This window comes from Neolamprologus multifasciatus, chromosome 15 (assembly GCF_963576455.1).
Source record: "Neolamprologus multifasciatus chromosome 15, fNeoMul1.2, whole genome shotgun sequence".
In the NCBI taxonomy this organism is placed as follows: domain Eukaryota; kingdom Metazoa; phylum Chordata; class Actinopteri; order Cichliformes; family Cichlidae; genus Neolamprologus; species Neolamprologus multifasciatus.
The window spans coordinates 16565883-16586359 of record NC_140453.1 but is presented as its reverse complement, the minus strand read 5'-3'; the positions used below and the strand labels follow the sequence as shown (position 1 = coordinate 16586359).

The 20477-nt window shown below is 39.7% G+C and overlaps 2 protein-coding genes across 6 annotated transcripts in view; one reads left to right on the top strand and one right to left on the bottom strand.

The window, feature by feature from the left end:
* rgs6 (regulator of G protein signaling 6) overlaps nucleotides 1-13952 on the top strand; it is a 107333-nt gene extending 93381 nt beyond the window's left edge. For all 5 annotated transcript variants that reach the window (XM_085133734.1, XM_085133737.1, XM_085133736.1 and 2 more), the window contains 9 exons: nucleotides 2-76; nucleotides 310-411; nucleotides 818-879; nucleotides 5097-5207; nucleotides 7809-7934; nucleotides 9919-10105; nucleotides 11359-11448; nucleotides 11958-12011; nucleotides 12732-13952. In XM_085133734.1, the coding sequence (XP_084989860.1) occupies nucleotides 2-76; nucleotides 310-411; nucleotides 818-879; nucleotides 5097-5207; nucleotides 7809-7934; nucleotides 9919-10105; nucleotides 11359-11448; nucleotides 11958-12011; nucleotides 12732-12782 (858 nt within the window). In that variant the 3' untranslated portion in view covers nucleotides 12783-13952. The remainder of the gene's footprint in view (nucleotide 1; nucleotides 77-309; nucleotides 412-817; nucleotides 880-5096; nucleotides 5208-7808; nucleotides 7935-9918; nucleotides 10106-11358; nucleotides 11449-11957; nucleotides 12012-12731) is intronic.
* A 1949-nt stretch (nucleotides 13953-15901) lies between these two features.
* Nucleotides 15902-20477, bottom strand: part of lama2 (laminin, alpha 2) — a 226331-nt gene continuing 221755 nt past the window's right edge. The window contains 2 exon segments of the mRNA XM_085133739.1: nucleotides 15902-17025; nucleotides 17187-17406. Coding sequence (XP_084989865.1) covers nucleotides 16865-17025; nucleotides 17187-17406 — 381 coding nt within the window. The 3' untranslated portion in view covers nucleotides 15902-16864.

Sequence of the window (20477 nt, the reverse complement as noted above, 5' to 3'; positions counted from 1 at the left end):
GCCTGGATGTGTTAACACCACAGAGATGGACATCAGGAAATGTAGACGCATGAAGAATCCTCACCGAGTTAAGAAGGTATAACCTTAGCTGTCAACTTTGTGACAGGAATCTTTTTAAAGTGATTTTTTAAAATATACCCCATGCAACAAGTTTATTCCTTTTTTAAAATGTTTTGTAAGTTGTGTTAAAATTTATGTCCCTTGCATTTTTTAAACAACATAACATATCATTTCCCACACTGCAAGCAAATAAGTGTATCTTCTAATACTTACGCACTTCTCCTCTCTCATCATGGTTGAATGGCCCAGTCGGTGTATGGTGTGATAGAGGAGGGAACACAGTCTCAGAGTCCCATACACACTCCTTTACACCACTGCAGGAAAGGCACCAAGGAGGATGTAGAAAAGGAGGTAAAAATCCGTTCAAATGTTGACAAAATTATAAGCCATCATTAGAGAAGATGTCAGTGTTTTGTGCTCTTTCTGCTTTTAACGCCACAAGCACTGGATTTCACAGCCACAGGCCAATTACAGAGAAGATTGGCAGACATTGTAACACATTTTGTACGGTGCCCACCTTGTCAAATTTTTTCAAATCTGCTGGATTGTTTTCTTGCACAAACAGTAATTATGAGAAATGGTAGCACTAACAGTATTGCCGATTGACATAGACACTGCCAGCTGACTCAACAAGCTCCTTTTCATTTATTTCTGTTACAGGTATTTGCTAGCTCTGGTTGAGATCATGCAATCAGATTCAAAAACCTTTATATGAAAAGATTTTTTGGTATAGTTTATTGCTCATTGTCTTTTTCAGATCGTATTCCTGAATACCCAGCTAGATCGTCACTGCATGAAGATGTCCAAAGTTGCTGAAAGGTACAGGAAACTTACACATACACATTTAAAATGCAGCACAGCATCATGTCCAATTTCTTATCTTGTCAATCTTGTGAGGCACTCTTTGTCACTAAGGTGCTCCGTTCCCATCTCCTGTACTCTCTGACCATCCATAATCAGACAAAGCTCTGTGCTTCTGGCCTACCCTGTACTGTAACTCTCCTAGAGGAGTGGCAGACAGGGGGTAATAGGTTTCTTGACACCTTATTTGAACCTGTGGAGGTTTCAGTTTGACATTCAGAAGTGAAGCCTACCAGTAAGTGTGACAAAGCTTTGAGTCCAGAGTGCTGCTTTTGCTGTTTGGGTATGAAGTGGTTCAGTAAGGCTGTATTTTGCTCCTGGATTTTCATGCTCAGTGTGACTATTAGATATACAGGTCTAAAGACAATGTGACATTCGGGCTCAACATGCATTTTCATTACTTTCATTCTCTTGAATTATCAATATGATGTCACATTTTCAAAATTTGAATAAGTATTGACCTAATAATACACCATAGATCAAGGGTTCTAGAGAGGATGTTTGGGATGTGATGTGAAACTGCACAATTTTCATTTTAAATAATTTTTGTACAATATTCCAGCCCCATAAAGACTATACTTTTTCCTTTAACACATTAAGAACAAAACATTGTGTTTTTGTAGTCTTTTAAAAAACTGCTCACTGTACAGTTTCAACCATCTTGCCCTGTTTAATGATTTGAACTTCAACTGAGAACAAGTCTTTAACTACACTATGTGGACATAAGCACTGGGCCACACACAGCATTATTGTTTTCAGTCCCATTGCCAAAGCTTATAATATCCTTCCAAACATTTGCAAAAGAATGGGTCACTCTCATTTTCATGGCTGGGCAGCTCTTGTAGGTGTCATCCTCAGGTGGACATCAAGTTTCTACTACATTGTTGCTCATTCAGAGAACTCTGCACAAGAACATCCAAACAAACTCTGGGCCGATGCTGTCTCTGTCCGTGGTCCTGATACCCTGCTTATCTTGCTCATTGCTGTTACAGAATGTACTGTATTGTATTGAGCTTCTATAACTTCTGTTGGCCTGGTGTCTATGATTTTTATGGATCCTGGTATCCTGGTATCTGGAATTGCATTTATTTGTTAGTCAATTTTGTTAGTCAATTTAAAACTCTCTGGAATCATCAAAAATAAAAGGTCTGGAAACACATAAGTTCAATTCAATTCAATTCAATTTTATTTATATAGCGCCAAATCACAACAAATGTCGCCTCAAGGCGCTTCATAGATACAGAGAAAAGCCCAACAATCATATGACCCCCTATGAGCAAGCACTTTGGCGACAGTGGGAAGGAAAAACTCCCTTTTAACAGGAAGAAACCTCCGGCAGAACCAGGCTCAGGGAGGGGCGGCCATCTGCTGCGACCGGTTGGGGTGAGAGAAGGAAGACAGGATAAAAGACATGCTGTGGAAGAGAGACAGAGATTAATAACAGATACGATTCAATACAGAGAGGTCTGTTAACACATAGTGAGTGAGAAAGGTGACTGGAAAGGAAAAACTCAATGCATCATGGGAATCCCCCGGCAGCCTACATCTATTGCAGCATAACTAAGGGAGGATTCAGGGTCACCTGGTCCAGCCCTAACTATATGCTTTAGCAAAAAGGAAAGTTTTAAGCCTAATCTTAAAAGTAGAGATAGTGTCTGTCTCCCGAATCCAAACTGGAAGCTGGTTCCACAGAAGAGGGGCCTGAAAACTGAAGGCTCTCCCTCCCATTCTACTTTTAAATACTCTAGGAACAACAAGTAGGCCTGCAGAGCGGGAGCGAAGTGCTCTAATAGGGTGATATGGTACTACAAGGTCATTAAGATAAGATGGGGCCTGATTATTTAAGACCTTGTATGTGAGGGGCAGGATTTTGAATTCAATTCTGGATTTAACAGGAAGCCAATGAAGGGAAGCCAAAACAGGAGAAATATGCTCTCTCTTTCTAGTCCCTGTCAGTACTCTTGCTGCAGCATTTTGGATTAACTGAAGCCTTTTAGTGAGTTTTTTGGACATCCTGATAATAATGAATTGCAGTAGTCCAGCCTGGAAGTAATAAATGCATGAACTAGTTTTTCAGCGTCACTCTGAGACAGGATATTTCTAATTTTAGAGATGTTGTGCAAATGGAAGAACGCAGTCTTACATATTTGTTTAATATGTGCGTTGAAGGACATATCCTGGTCAAAAATGACTCCAAGGTTCCTCACAGTGTTACTGGAGGCCAAGGTAATGCCATCCAGAGTAAGAATCTGGTTAGATACCATATTTCTAAGCTTTTCAGCGCCGAGTACAATGACCTCAGTTTTATCTGAGTTAAGAAGCAGAAAGTTAGTGGCCATCCAAGTCTTTATGTCTTTAAGACATTCCTGCAGTTTAACTAATTGGTGTGTGTTATCTGGCTTCATGGACAGATAGAGCTGGGTGTCATCTGCATAGCAGTGAAAATGTATGCTATGTCTTCTAATGATGCTGCCTAGGGGAAGCATGTATAATGTAAACAGAATTGGTCCTAGCACTGAACCCTGTGGAACTCCATAATTAACCTCAGTGTGTGAAGAGGACTCTCCATTTACATGCACAAATTGGAGTCTATTAGATAGATATGATACAAACCACTGCAGTGCAATACCTGTAATACCTACAGCATGTTCTAATCGCTCTAATAGGATATTATGGTCTACAGTATCGAATGCTGCACTAAGGTCAAGAAGGACAAAGATGAGTCCACTGTCAGAGGCCATAAGAAGATCATTTGTAACCTTCACTAAAGCTGTTTCTGTGCTGTGATGAACTCTGAAACCGGACTGAAACTCTTCAAATAAACCATTCCTCTGCAGATGATCTGTTAGCTGTTTGACAACTACTCTTTCAAGGATTTTTGATATGAAAGGAAGGTTGGAGATTGGCCTATAATTAGCTAAGACTGCTGGGTCTAGAGATGGCTTTTTGAGTAAAGGTTTAACTGCAGCCACCTTGAAGGCCTGTGGTACATAGCCGATTATTAGAGATAGGTTGATCATATATAAGATCGAAGAATTAATCAATGGCAGGACTTCTTTGAGCAGTTTTGTAGGAATGGGGTCTAAAAGACACGTTGATGGTTTGGAGGAAGTAATTATTGAAGTTAACTCAGAAAGATCGATTGGAGAAAAAGAGTCTAACTTAACATCAATGGTACTAAGAGTAGCTGTAGATAATATTACATCTGTGGGATGATTATTGGTAATTTTTTCTCTAATGATAAAAATTTTATTTGTGAAGAAGTTCATGAAGTCATCACTAGTTAACGTTAAAGGGATGGTTGGCTCAAAAGAGCTCTGACTTTTTGTCAGCCTGGCTACAGTGCTGAAGAGAAACCTGGGGTTGTTCTTATTTTCTTCAATCAGTGATGAGTAGTAAGCTGTTCTGGCTTTGCGGAGGGCTTTCTTATAAAGCAACAAACTATTTCTCCAGGCTAAATGATGATCCTCTAAATTTGTGACACGCCATTTCCTCTTCAGATTACGAGTCATCTGCTTTAGGGTACGTGTTTGAGAATTATACCACGGGGTCAGGTACTTCTGATTAGAGACCTTAGTTTTCACTGGAGCTACAGTATCCAGAGTCGTACGTAGTGAGGAGGTGAAATTAAGTAAATGGAGTTTCTGCAGTTTTTTGTAATTTTGATATTTTTGTTTTTCTTTTTATGTATATAGCTCATATTTTCATGTGTTGTAATATGTAACTCAAAAAGTCATAGCTAGATATAATGAAGCTTTTGTGCCGCAGGGTTAGAAGGATATTACTACTGTAAAGAGAAGAAGTTGTGTGTTTTTCCTCGCCTTCGTACAGCTTGAGGTCATGCGTTGGCAGTGCAGCGAAGTTGTAGTACATACATTTGTATATTTTTGGGGATTCTTGCATTATTGTTTAATCTGTGAGAAGGAAAATATTTTCTGCACAGTGTTGCTGTTGTTGTGAAGGACATTCTGCTTCACTCTGTCTCTCACTTACCGTTTGTCTCAGACTACTCAAGACATCAGTTTCTTAATTTTACTGCAGAAAAACATGCCGTTCACTATTACCATTTACCTCAAATCATCAGCATGTCACTGCTGTCTCTAAACATATGACAAGCTAATGCCTCCTTTTCTTTGTCATGTGTATCCATGTGTGTTGTTGCTGTTGTGTGTCAGTCTGATAGCCTACACTGAGCAGTACTTGGAGTATGACCCATTTGTGACATCACCTGAACCATCCAACCCCTGGACCAGCGATGACCCCACTTTCTGGGATTTGGAGGCTAGGTACGATCACTGTCAGTGAATATTTCAAGATATGTCTCTGCATGCTGTTTTGTTGTTGTTGTTTTCATAATCATGGTATTTTTAGAGGAAACTGTTTGCATTGATTATTTTAAAATAATTTCCAAACAACTTTTTCTGTTGCTGGGCTCTGTAACCTATAACCTTCCTTTTTGCCTTTTGGTGTGTAAATCTCAAAACCAATTTCACATAGAGCCCATAGGGGAAGGGAATTCTTTTCAAGGACACCTATTCAACGCTTTTTTAAAAATCTCAGGTGTGTGCAGTATGAAAGCTCACACCACACCCCCGTTTTGGAAGTAAATATCAAACAGACGGAAACCAATTTCACAAAAGGCAGATTCAAATATGACCGTACTCCATGTGCTGCCCTTGATCATATAGTTGCTGACAGCAGGCAAGTCCTGACAAAGTCGTTGAAGAAATGATTGTTGATGATCGACTTTCATTCCAAAGTATTTCTTTTTGCTACTTCTCAGCTTATTTTTAACCCTGATTCGCAACTCAAAAATTTAAACGATCTGGATAATCAGACATTTCACTGCACAATTCTCCTAACTTAAATGCTTAATGGTCTTTGAAAACTCAAAGCACCATCTTGCTGCTGTAACAAGCCTCATTCACATAGACATAAATACAAGTGCTTTTTCCGACATTCAAACACACTTTGTTGCATCAGGGGGCAACTTTAGTATCTTGGATAAGTTTGTAAGAATCTTTTTTTGTTTTATATATAAAATAACATTTTAAAATTCCCCTCTCACTCATGCGGGCGGTCTAGCCTTCAAGCTCGGATCCTCTACTAGAGGCCAGGGAGCTTGAAGGTGCAGTAACTTAGCTGTTCCTAGGACTGCGCTCTTCTAGGACAGAGTTCTCTGATGTTGTTCCTGAGCAATGCTCCATCTAAGCTGTGCGCATGCGCAATTGCGCACTGCTGGCACAGTCTCTGCGCACAAAAAATCTGCGTTGGGCACAAAAAAAAAATCTAACCTGAATTGGAATTAAAGTAAATACTTCTATTTTGCAGTGTTAGTCAGTAAGTAACTGGCTGCTCCCTTATGGGATTAGAACGATGCCTCCTTATCCCATAGTCCAGCCAATAATACGATTCACATTCGTATATACGCAGCTAATCAACATCGTTGACAGGCTATGAAAACCCTCCTTGCTTGGAGCTTCCTTGTCTTGATGTCAGTGGCTTCTAGCTACCAAACTAATAAGATGGCCAAAGGCTCCTCCTTTGGCCATCTTATTAGTTTGGTAGTTTAATCCCCTCACTTCTGACCACCTTCATCTCTAGCCCGAATGACATTCCGATGCCATTGCAGCTGGTGTGGATCAGTGAATCGATGTCCCGTTCTTGGCATACAGCTTGATGAAATCCACAGGAGGATAACTGACAACTCAATTCCGTATCTATAGCAGGTTCAGACATATGCAGAACAGTAGTGGTCCTCCTCATGTATTGATCCATCTTAGCACACAGTCAGGTCAAGTTTCACCATGATCTTTCAGGACTCTCGCACTCAAGGAGACGGGTACCAAGCACTTGGTACCCAATCTTGGGTGGGGGGGTTATGATATCTACCCCCTGACCTGTCGTCCTGGCTCCCCCTTGCCGTAGCATGTGTGTTGTACCTCGTCAGTCTCTAGCTTTTTGAACAGTCCCTTCTTCTAAATGTTGGAACACTGAGCTACTAGTTGTTTCGCTGTCAATGTGGATGTTGGGTATCGGCATGACTTCATATAGCATGGAGGGTCAAGCCTAGGACCCCAGGTGGGAATCAAACTTGCGACTCGCGCTCAAGAGGCGTGTAGCTGCTATACATTTATGATTTTTTTCTTGTAAAGCCAAAGTGTAACTGATCGAGCACTAATTGCTTTGGCAGAGAACTTTTGAACTAGTGAAGGACATTTACAGATCACTCAGCCCAAATCAAAGAAAACACATATAAGACCAATCAAACAAATGAACTGCCTAGCTACCAAATTATTAAAAATATACAGAAAAGTAGTGCTCTCAACAAGGTGCACTATGCTTGGAACTCCTGAATACGCAGGAATTCATTAGATCAGACACATAATCACTGTGCCTAATGTAGCTTAATAATTCATCTGAATTGATTAATTGCAGGATAAGAGAACATATTCCCTGCAGAGATTGTAATGATTGGATTTCAGATGAGCACTGTCATAATGTCCTTTTCATAAACCAGTATCACATCCACATCAGACCCTTTCGCGAGTCCCAAAGATCAGGAGGATTTTGCAGTTTTAATGTCTCATCTCTGTCTTCATCTTTCCTCTGTTTTCACTTTTTAGATCTGTCCACACTTTCCCAGCTGTAATTAAGTCTCAGACACTAGTTTCATTCTTTATTTTTTTAAGGACATTGTAACTAGTATCAAAAACATATTGAAAGTAGAGTTTTATGAATACTACAGATTTTTCAGCTTAATTTGAGGGGAAGACAAATATATTGCAATGATAATTTTGGAACCACAGAAATTTTTATAGAGGGGCTGTAATATACATATATATATAAAACAATAAACTGCCAATTCCTATCTCCATTTTTCCCAGTAAGGAGCCCAGTCAGCAGAGGGTGAAGAAGTGGGGCTTCTCTCTGGAGGACGCCTTGAAAGATCCAGCAGGGCAGGAGCTTTTCCTCAAGTTTCTAGAATCAGAGTTTAGCTCAGAGAATCTCAGGTGAGCAAAATATATTTCAGTCATCATTTCCACTGTTGTATGTTGAAGTGATATTTTTCCTGCTCTTTTTAACCATGCTGTACTTAACTCAATTAATGAAGAAAGGCAAGTGGTGCACAAGCACAGATTTTGTGGTGAATTTTTAAAGACAGCTTATTCTGCATTATAACAAATCCTCTGTGCTTCATAGGGATAAAATTTAAGACATTCAGTTGGGCATTTGTGCAGCTCCCCTTTAACAACGTGAGGAGAGTATAAGAGTCGATCAAAAGCTTTCACTTCCATGAAAATAGGCAGAAATTATTTCTTCTTGGCAACCTCATTGTTCCAACCTACCATTTCAACCCACTTGGAACATGGAAGAGCAATCAAGTGAAGGTTTGCCAGTTTTTAGATACCTAGAACACTTAAAGAGAAGCGCACAAACCACACTAAAATTCTGCTCATCGAAATTTCAGGAAAAGAAAACAGTATTAGAAAGGAGCAATACTGAGCTACAATGTTATGCAGATGTATCTTTTCTAGTGTTTTGTTTACTCTGTTGGATAAATCTAAGATAAAAACAGTTTTTTGAAGGGTCTATCACCAAAAACAACAATGTTGTATCGAAGAGAAGAAAAAGATGCAGCTCTGCTGGAAAACCTGGGATAAAAATAGCAAGACTGAGCTAATGAGGTACACATCAATTTTCTTAACTGCTTATTCAATTGAAAGTCATAGCAGCAGTAGAGCCTGTCCCAGCTGGCTCTGCTGGTGAGGTGCAGAGTACACAACGCGCCCTACCACAGGGCCTCTTTAAACAGACAACCACACTCCTCCTATGCATTTAAGACATAATTTAAATTGTCGTGCCTTAAAGGAAAGCTTCAAAGGGAAATAAGATTTCACAGAACTACTTTACTTCTGTCTGCACATCAAAAACAGAGTTGTAGAGCACCGGCAGTAAGCATACTAAGAGAAACTGCTAGCACATGTCACAAAACATTTTGAATCTCTTTTTAGGCTCGTGGCAACTTTTCCTCAATCTGTCTAATTTTTAGGTCCATGAATGTTTTTGATTTCTTTGACTTGTTCTTGTAATGGTTTACAGCTCACATTAAATAAAAATTTACACACGAGGCACTGTCATATTTAGTCCCTTATGCACCTATGCAGCAATAAGTGGGTGTTTTATAGTGTGTGGGTGGGAGAGGGAGATGAGGCATCTCTGAAACCTAGTGAGAGAGACAGAAACGTGTTAGGAATGAGAGTCTGGGGATGAACTGATAGTATGGAGGTTGTTGATACCTCTGAGCCAGGGGGAGATGCACTACAGAGAAAAAACACACACACACACACATAAGCAGGGTGAGATGCAGAGCGGGAGGGCATACACTCACATCGCTGTTCACACTTCAGCTACGCCACCAGTCTCCTCACCTCCATCTGTTGTTCTCTTCTTCTGGACCCTTAATTGCTTTTGGTTTTATGAGGGAGCTTTTGGAGGAGTGGCACAGAAAGAGAGAGTGTCAGTTATTGAGAAATAGAGAGTGAGTGAGCAAAGCACACCCCAGAGGTGCTTCGCTCTATATTGCTAAACCAGTCAACAGATCAATATAGATAGAAACTAATATTGGAGGCAGTCTGCTTCTCTGCTGCCCCTGGTATTTAACGCAGTTTAAGCTTTTTCTCTGTGTCAATATTTAAAAGAAAATTATTCTCATGTGTCGTCGAGGAAAGGAGGAGAAAGTTTTAAGAGCATTTTAGAAAGAAAGAAATCAAATACATGTAAGACAATGTTCTGGATACTGACATGTTTTGAGAAAACTATGTTTGCTTTGCAGGAATGTTTCACTTTTAATTTTACCGCCTTAATCATACAGAAAGCTTTCACTGTCCTAAACTCGCTAATCTATCTAAAGATAAGTTATCATCAGTTACATGAATAGCATGCAGATTTAAAGGTCTATGCCACTGATGTGTGTTTCTATTTGTGCTGTTGCAGGTTCTGGCTGGCTGTACAGGAGTTAAAGAGGATACCTCAGCACGAAGTTGCACAGAGGGCACAGGACATCTGGGCAGAGTTCCTGGCAGAGGGAGCGCCCAGCTCTATTAACCTGGACTCCCACAGTTATGAGCGCACCAGCCAAAACCTGAAAGACCCTGGACGATACAGCTACGAAGATGCACAGGTGAGAAGCAGAGAAGCATGTAGTGCATTTGAGCTGAAGTAAAATTATTTGAACTTGAAAATTATAAAACCAGTCGGACTTCACAGGGTTTTAAAGTGGAGTTGATGTAACAATATATCAACCTCTTTAAACCTACATATAGAAATTATATGACTGGGAAAAAAAGAACCTGTTCTTAAAATCCTGTCCAGATTTATGCAACTTTTTTGGCAAATGCCAGCTGAAATTTGTCTGGCTGAACTGAGATCTAGTGGTACTCATAAATAATAAAAGGCAAACTACAATACTAAGTGAATACTAGAAAAGGAGTCATTTAGCAAATTGCATTTATTTCAGTTTGCCTCATTCTGTTCTCTCACTACTGAGAAAAATGTCCCTACTTTTGATCAGTGATTGCAACACATTTACACTGCAAATACACACCTCATATCCTTTGGAGTGACTTTTGAAAAAGTAAAGCAGACAGGCAAACTTACATAGCAAGGCCCCAGCCAGTCAGTAGATTTGAACCCAGGACCTTTTTGCTGGGAAACAACAATGCTAACTAATGCACCGCCATGCTTCTGAAGTTTAATTCTAAATGACCTAATTGTGTGACTGGTTGTCTGTCTCTGTGTTAGACCTGCAATAGACTGTTGACCTATACTATGACAGCTGGGATAAGCTTCAGTCATTTCCTGTGCATCAGGATTCCCCAGTTATGTGACTGACTCCAAATCGGCCTGTTTGAGGTCAAGAGTATTACCACAAGGCTCTATTATACATTCCAACTTAAGTTGGTTATATCTCTGTGGGTTTTCTGTGCTTCTTTCAGAAGCTCTGTCCCACACTATTGTCTGCTCCATTTGTCTTTCTTACATGCTTCACCAGTATCAACTAATGGGTTTATATTGTGGAGTGATTTCCAGAGAATACGTCTCATTGGGAGATAGATGGGCATTTTGGGGGGGGAGGAGGAGGAGGATGGGAGAATTGGGCACTGCGTAGCATCTATTAAATTTCGCCTCGTTTCACAGGCTTAAATGGGACGAGTTAAACAAAGAAAAGATTTCTCCTGTCAGTTACCTGGCAGTGTGCCTCAATCATCCTCTCCCACTGAGAGGGTCTTGTTCAGTTTACTCTGCTTGAGTTGGCAAGTTTTGTACATCATCGACACATAGTTATATATAAACATAGCAGAATTGCACCGCCATCCTTCCAACGCAAACTTCTCCTTCTTACTTGCCGTGTATCCCATCTTTCTGACCTCTAAGGACCACATCTACAAGCTGATGAAAAGTGACAGCTATTCACGTTTCCTACGCTCCAACCTGTACCAGGACCTTCTGATGGCGAGGAAGAAAGTAAGTGACTCTGTCATCTATTTATGAATTACTCTCTGTGGACATACAGAAGCTGCATCAGTGAAGCCGAGACTAAGGCAGGCTCCCCGACTTTACTTGGTAGAGATAAGTGGACCAGTCTTTATGACTTAATGACTGCTCAAAGTGCACACACAGCACTGTAACACACATTGAGATACAGTATAATTTGTGAATATGTCAAAGGGCATTTTGACATATTTGACACTGGATTGATGGGCAACCTGCTTCTAGCAGGGCCAGCTATGAGGCATGAGGGGTGCACCGCATTCAGTCAGCTAAATTGCTGAGACGACCGCTAACAGCCCTTTTTAGAAAAGAAAGTGGAATACGGCATAGTATTTTCCAGCAATTACTGTAATATCAGTAATGTTTAAAAATATGCCTGCAATCTTGTACAATTTTTGCGAACTGACTCTTAATGTGAAAGATGCAATTTTGGCTTCGAGAGAGTTGAACTCTCACACTCTTTACTTTTTGCTCGACTCTAGCCTGAAACGGAGCAGGGCCGACGCACCTCCCTGGAGAAGTTCACTCGCAGTGTGGTGAGTGTCCCGCTGCGTCTGGTTTTAATTATTACAGCTACTTTATCAAACTTTTTTTTAATTGTACATCTGTGCTAAAGTATTTTTTGTAGTCATTAGATACTTTTGCAGCTACAAAGGACATTTACTTTTTTAAAACAATGGTTAAAAGAATGGCGTATTGAGTAATAAATGACTGTCCATTATACAAATTAGTTTGCCTAACTGCGTGACTGTAATGAGGGAAGAGGCAGGATGCAGGCAAAACAATTACAATGTAAAATTACAGCTAAGCGGTTTGAGGGATTTCTGTATTCTTCAGTGTTCGCTTTGGGGTGCCATTTGCCATGTGTTGCCATGTTTGTTTTTGCTTTATGAAATGCATTATTTCTTTCAGTTCAACAGATGAAGCCTTTGGTTTGCAAAGACATGGAGCTGTGACCAAACTATGCATTTCTCTGCAGACACATTATGAGCTTAATATCAAAGAAGAAAAAAATAAACATTATTTAAGTCTTATTGGACTTCATATGGCAAGCTTGGAGCTCCCTAAGGCATCTCTCATTGCATTACTGTTTTTTCCCCCCTTTTTTCAGGGCTAATATAATGTATTCTCACCTTGAGATTTAATATATTTTTGCAGACAAAGCTCTATGTGCATGCAGGTCATCCTTCTTCTTTTTCTCCTTAGCTCCTTAGAAATCTTGAGAATAAAACTTTAAACTATGACTTCTTTTCCAGGGCAAGTCATTGACGGGCAAACGACTGACGGGCCTCATGCAGTCGTCCTGACAAGGCCTGGATGAAGAATAGGTGGAACCATACCCAGAACAGCTGCTTACCTATGGGAAGCAGGTGGAAAAGGACCCTGGGGTGTGCTTGTGTAGCTATGGGAGGTGGATAAGGGCGCCAAACAAGCTTACACCACTGGATTGGACTACTACCACATGCGAAACTCACCTCAGATCAGTTCAAGCGGACCGACAGCATGCAATAAGTCACCAGACCTGACACCAGTGCTGTCACAGTGTAGATGATAAACAATGCTACTCCTCTTAGGAAGTTTCTACAAAAATCACCTGTACTAAGGAAAGCCGGGCTCAGTTGTTTCTCTCTATCTACTCTCATGTTAATATAGTAGCTGAAGAGGCTATTGCTTTTACTTTTAGTGATATAAACATGGAATGCTTGAATGCTTTGACAGATGTCAAACGAGACTTAGATTAAATGCTGTAGCTAGCTGTTTTATCTCATCATTCACTACGATGATATAAGGGAATGAAACGTTGGAAGCAGTTTACAGATGCTTGACTGCCAGGTGGTGTAGTACACTGAACTTCTGATTGACTAAAGCTTTTAGATCAACTTACTATTGTATGACACAAGATATACCTCTGTATGTCCAATGCCGGTTTACTTGGTTACAGTGTGCGCTCACATTTAAATTAGCACACTTGCTGCTTTTGTCTGTCTCCCTGCACTTATAGCTGTGTAATGTAGTACTGTAGTTGGTACAATAGTATGTGTTAGTATGTGCAACAGTAGCTACTAATACTGAAGTTAGTACAAGCACAAGCTGAAATGTCTGCTTTTAAATCCAAGTAAAGGGCACCAAACACGAAGGCCACACGTATCCTGGAAAGCTAACCAAAATCAGCGTTGACCTGATCATTTGGACATATTCTTAATCGACAAATCAATAATTACTTTGCCCTAAACATATGTTGTGGACACCCAGAGGTGAACATCTTGTCATAAAAAGGTGAGTTGGTAGGTTTACAAACAGTTGTATTGCTTTAAACGGGTGGGTGGATAAAGGTTAGGCTTTACTCGATCTTCTAAACATTCCACTGCAGGCAGCCACAGTAATGTTTATTTGGCTGACTTCTTACCATTCTTCACCTTGTGTAAAGATGACAATAAAAGAGGAATGCACAATAAAGATGGAGTTTTGGACCCTTATGTCAGCATGTCCATTTCTTTCTTCTTACAGGGAAAATGCATCAGATGACACTTTCAATAAAATCCCAGAATAATTGCATGTAACATGTAACAGGTGCATCTTTGCACTTTGTAGTTACATACTGCCTCCTAGTGTCCGTTGGGTAGTAAGTACTGGTTAAACGTCTCACCTTCTGTCATTTGCTGGCACGAGGAGCAAAACCATTACAGCTGGGCAACAAGTACGCTTTAGAAATGTACTATTAAATGGGGAAACCATTTGAATACAAGCGCGCCGGTCCACACAGGTGTGCACACGGGTGTTCACTGTTCGTAGACTTAAATCACACCTTTCTTGGCTGCTACTTCAAAGCACATTGTGCGCTGTCTGTCATGCGTGCTGCACAACAACATTCAATATTTAGTATTTACTGCTGTTTACACTTAGCTAGATTAATGCGATGGTGTTGTGTATAGTATGTTGCTTTGTTTTGTTTTTGCTTGTTTTCTATTCTTTTTCTCTCAACAGGTGATCCCGGAGATATTCCCCCCCCCCGTGGGTTTTCCTTCCTCTTTCTTTCTCCCTTTCCTATCCCTCGCTCATGTCTGTCCCGTCTGTAACAACTGAAAATAAAATAAATAGTAAAAACAAAGGTCGATCAAATGGACCAATACGGCAATGCCATGATGATCCATTTGGCAAAAATAAATCCATTGGGTATCCTTGTTGGTCTTCAGACAACAATTCTGACGGCTAAAGAACCAAATGGGACAGGCAAAAAAAAAGAAAAAAGAAAAGAAATGTACTATTAAAACCTAAATGTTAAACAGTACAGCTTTAAAGTGTTGTCGCTCTTGAATTTGATGCTTGGGAAATAAAGACTGATTGTTACATCTAATGCTACAAAGAGCTTTTAGTATCTTGCCATCTTAGTAATAGCTGTGAAGTGCAATAGCTCCATCTGGTGGATATTTTATTAAGAAACGGTACTTTTTTTTTTTTCTCTTTTCTATTTTTTATCTTCCTCCTGTAAGTCAGCCTTATATTAATCTTCATCAAACAAGTAGGACTACTGTTATATTCCAATAGCCTCCATGTTATATTTGAATAAGGCATATTTTTTGGATTTCTCTTTGTAAACCACTACAGTGGGTTTCAAATCCAGCAATATGTGATTCAAGTGCAGACTTTCAGCTTCAATTCATGAGGTTCAGCAAAAGTATTAGAAATATTTTGAGAGGCTCAAAAGTATTTTGACAATTGACAAGAAGTTTGACGACTAGGTGAAGCTGTTGCCTCGTTATTTCATGACAAAGTTAGCAGATGAATAGTTCACATTATTTTCCAAATGTTGAAGTTCATTTTGGTAACCGAGACTGTCAATATGACACCCAAACAGATGTTGGTGCAGGTAAAGGAGGCTGAAAAAACAAAATAAATCCACGCGAGAGAGTAAAAGCTTTAGGAGTGGCCAAATAACTGAAAAGACCTTGAGGTCAAAGTCACTGATATTCATAACTTGTCTGAGATTTTTACTAGATGCACCTGTAGTATTGATTTAGACATTGTACACTGCCTCAATCTCAAGTTATTGTGTTCACAAAGTTGACGGCAATACCCTATCAGCCTTTTACAGTCAAGGGGTAAAAATGAGTGATTGGCCAAATTATTATGGATCGAACTGTACACTTCCTGGATCAAAAAAATGTTTTTACTTTTATATTTTAGTGATTCGTTGGTGTATGTTCTACATATAGTTGTAAAGCTTTAAGTGCATACTCAAGTTTTGTGGGAGAGATCACAGCCACTTAAATGTTTCTTGTGCATTATTGCTTAAAAACATATTGATCAAAAACTCAGACGTTCTAAGCCGGGGTTTTTTTTATTTTAGAAAAGAAGGTATACGAAGAACAGACAGGAAGAAAAAACACACAATAAAAAAAACTGAAACACAGTGAGACTCACTTCATAGCCATTACAAATTTATTGATCAGAGCTTCACATTGTACGCAGGTCTGATAATAAACTGACAACTTCTTAGTAGATGTTTAAGGTTATATTTGAAGAACTCGGATGGGTGGAGTGTAGAAGCGAAGCTTTCGATTTACCGTTCGATCCATGTCCCTGCCCTCATCCTATGGTCATGAGCTGTGGGTAGCGACCAAAAGAGAGAGAAGCGGCAGAAATGGACTTCCTCCGAAGGGTGGCTGGCCTATTCCTTAGAGACAGGGTGAGAAGTTCAGCCATCCAGCAGGGGCTCAGAATAGAATCGCTGCTCCTCCAAAGGAGGCAGTTGAGGTGGTTCGGGCATCTGGCAAGGATGCCTCCTGGATGTTTTGGGCATGTCCCACCGGGAGGAGGCACTAGGGCAGACCCAGGACATGCTGGGGATATTATAACTCTCGGCTGGTCTGGCAACACCTTGGTGTTCCCCTAGACAAGCTGGAGGAGATGGCTGGGGAGAGGGAGGTTTCCTTAGGCTGTTGCCCCCGCGACTCGGCCCCAGATAAGCGGAAGAAGATGGATGGATTGATGGACGAATTTGGTACTTTAAAAATCACACTGAGCAATATTGCATGTTGGTAGCATCAGAATACTTGTTTGGTTAGGCTTGTTGTTGTTTATATTTCAATTTGAGCGAAGAAAAACACTCAAAGACATTTTTGATGTTACAATGCAAAAAGTGTAGCTGAGCTGGGCACTTATTTTCTAGGTACTTACACCAAGCAAATGAATTGTGAGTAGAATTAATGAATGGCTGTAAAGGTACACTAATTTGGGAATAGAGAAACGTGTCACGAGTTGCAGGGCTTAAAAGAGTAATGACTGCACAGCTAACACACAAATTCACTCTGAGGAAATGGGTCAACACATAAATTGGCATTAGGTCCCTTGGGAAAGCTGAGACCTTATTGAAAAGCAGTAAGGAGAATTAGGCAGCGACAGCAGGACAGGAAAGAGGCTGGACTCCTCTAATCTCCAGAGCCTTGTTGAAGTGCACCTCCATGGTCTTAGAAGACTTGGTGATCTTCAGATTTCTTATACAACCATGAAAAGAGGTGCTGGTAGAAAGAGCTGCCTGGTGAACTCCAGCTGAGACAGAAACAAAAACACATAATCAAATTTAATCCATAATCCCTGAACAGGCTCTTCTCCTGCAACATGTTTTCTATATATGCTAACAACAATTCATATGTGTTGGCATGTTTCTTTACATTTGTCTAAGTATCATGTTAGGTAGGTGGCATTCATACCAGGATATCCTCCAACATATATGGGGTCGCTGGTGTCACAGGTGACAGAGTGTGCATACGGACTGGCTGCATCACTCTGCTTCCCATCAACCACCAGCTCCAGCTTGTTCCGTTTCTTGGTGGCGGTGACGGAGTGCCACTGTCCATCACAGAAGCCTTCTCCCTGAGGAACGTGCACTGCCGTAAAACGCCCAGCTCCATTGTCAACATGGAAGAGCAGCTAAGAGGGAGGGAAAGGCACATGGAAACAACAAACAAGCTTACTGCATGTAGTCAAACTAATTTCATAATTCTTCGAAATTCTTTGAAATTAGTTTGTGAAAAGTTTTATGAAGTTTTCACAAAAAATACTAAGTAAAAATTACTTTTTGTGACAAGTTTATGTAAAAAAAATCCTCAATTTGTGGAGATGGACCAAGAACATGTTTGATGGACCCAAACCTCACAACGGAAAAAGCTTTCTATCTGGAGGTATTTTCCCTTTATGTTATTTTTGCTGTTTTTTAAGGTTTTTTTAAGGTCAAATTTGTATCAATGTCCTTTTCCTCTAAGCAGCATTTATTTTATTTTACAATGGAGTAAAGTGTTTAATTCTTCTGTTGCTTCTTATTTCCGGGCCTGCTTCCAGCACAAGGTTTAACATTTCTGTTGATTTTAAAACAGATTTATGTTTTCTTCATTTGAACATACATAGTTTATGTGCTATGGTTATGCTTAACATTTGAGCACATTCTAATATTATAGTTTAATTTTAATCTATTAAAAATACAGATATTAGTGTTGATGGGCTATATGTATATAGGACTGAGTGACCTAAAAAAGTCAGGGGTATTATAATATTTGGCAAAAACTGAGTTTTTGATCATTTCAGTTTTTGGTACATCCTCAGTTGTCAGAAGTGCACTACCCTCTTTAATGAAGCTTTTATTAAAAGTGAATTTTAGGTAAATGGTTCTTATGGAAGACTTGAATTGGAATAATTTTAAAGTTTGCTGTGACTCTCTAAATCAATTTCAGATTGCTGACAACTAATTCAAGATGTCCAGGAAATCTTTAATGCTAGAACTGCCAAAGAGGTCACTTAGCCTTAACTTATTTATTTTTTATTTATCGCAATCGTTCCACATTAATGTGCAGCAGCTTCGGTTGTTGCTAATGACGACGACTTTCTGTTATGATTTTGTTGCAGAAACAGCAGAGCCATGGATAATTTTCAAGCAAGATATAAAACATTTTTACTGAACAAAATATATATATTAAAAGTCGAGATACTCACTTACATTACAACGTTTACATATGCTGGATTCTTTCTATAACTGAGCACTGAGATTTATTAGAAACCTTAAAGCGTTTACCTGCCACTGTACATTGTGTGCTTGTGCTGGGAGGTCTGGTTTGTCTGGTACATTCTTATTTTTAAGGTCTTATTTATATAGTCTGCGCCTGTCTTACTGACTTCCATTTATCAAAAAATTGTGGGAATTACTTTTATTGATTTTGCAGGGTTTAGTGGTGATGACATTTATACATTTTGGTTGCTTTTGTATTTTATTTTTATGGTTTTTATTTTAGAGTACTTAACTTGTGTATTTTTTTCTGTGTGTTACCAGTTTTTTGCAACTTTACTGCTGTATTTCTTGGCTAGCAAACTAACACACTTGTAAAAGAGATTTTTGATCTCAATAGTTATACTGTCCTGCTTAAATAAGCAAAAAATCTGTGTTTAACCGCTTCATATTTCTGTAATATTATAATGTGAGTTTTTTTAAATATGTGCATTTCACACAAATATTATTCCTTTATACTACAGTCCGTTATACTACAGTCAGGTTAGTGCAGTTTTTAAAGTGTGTGGCACACCCCACTGGAGTTCTGACAGGTGGGGCAAGTAACCTGGCAGAAAAGTTATGCAGAACTAATGTTTAACATCAGAATCACTTTTACGGCGGAAAGAAACAAGAAAGTTGCAGCAGTTACGTTAATAATATGCGCATCCGCTGCATCCCTGAAAAGCTGCATGCAGCCGCACGTGTAATTCAACAGCTGCAATAAAGAAGTGTAGTGAAAAGTGCGAACATGTGGTTGGGTCTGTCGTCCATAGTTTACGGTGGTGCCAAAACCCAGGATTGGGCTGCATGTTCGCACTATATTGCGCCTGTCGACTTACACGCGCAGCTGCAGCTTTTCGGCTACAGCCTACGCATATCAACAACAACAACAGGACCCAGTTCATTCTGTTCTAAGCCAGGGAGACGTGATTGGGGATGCCTCACAGGTGCGTCCATCTCCCCCGCAGCCACGCCCCAGTCCACGCCCCGCCACAGCTCTGCAGTCAAAAACAGGCTGACTGCAGCCTTTAAGAGTGAATAGCATTAAACTCTCACTAAATTATATATTTTTCACCTCTGTTCACAAGTTTCTGGGGACTTTTTGAAGAAGTGGTGCAGACTAATGAAGCAGTCTAGTGATAAAAGTTAAAAAAAATAGTTGTTTGAAATGAAAATTGTTTGTTTAAAACAAAAATTACAGAATGCTTTATTGTGAATGAGTTTATTATCTAAATAAAGTTGCAGCCAGGCTTTTCTGTCATTATTTTGTTTAGATGGGGCTTGAAAGCATTTCTTCTTGCCACGTGGGGAATGATGTAAAAAGTTTGAGAACCACTGTGCAGTGCAACGGTGGCTGGAAATTGCAACATTAACAAAATTATTAAGACCATGTACAATGAAACTGAAAGCGGCCATTTCGAACATGGCTGCTATGTCTGTGACTATAATTGCACAAAACAGTGTCAGTCTGCAACTGAATGGCTTCAATGTGTTAATTACATGCAATCTGTTTGTAATAATCGCAAATCTGTTAAACAGAAATTCACATTAAGTACTTATGCTTAAGGTCCAGCCAGAACTTCATAGATTTGAAACTAAAATTCAGGAGTTCATGATTTCTGTGATTTAATTGTAAGATGGCATACCGTTTTAATATGGCAATGGAAGCAGTTGGCAACCAGTTCAGTAGAGTCCCTCAGTGTGTCTAACAACAGGGAACTTATTGTGAGACACGTCACAGACAAATTGCGCTCATTGGTGTAAAGTGACCAAGATTGATTGCAATGTGTTGGCAATTTTTCTGCATTTCTAAATCAGACAGTAGCAAAGATTTACTGCTGATATATCTGTCAGAAATGATTGCCCAAAGGTTAAGGGCATTGCATGTTCAACCTCTGGACAACCAGCTGGTCAACACAACTACTTGCATTCAGTCAGCAAAGGTGAAAAAAATTCAGTGCAA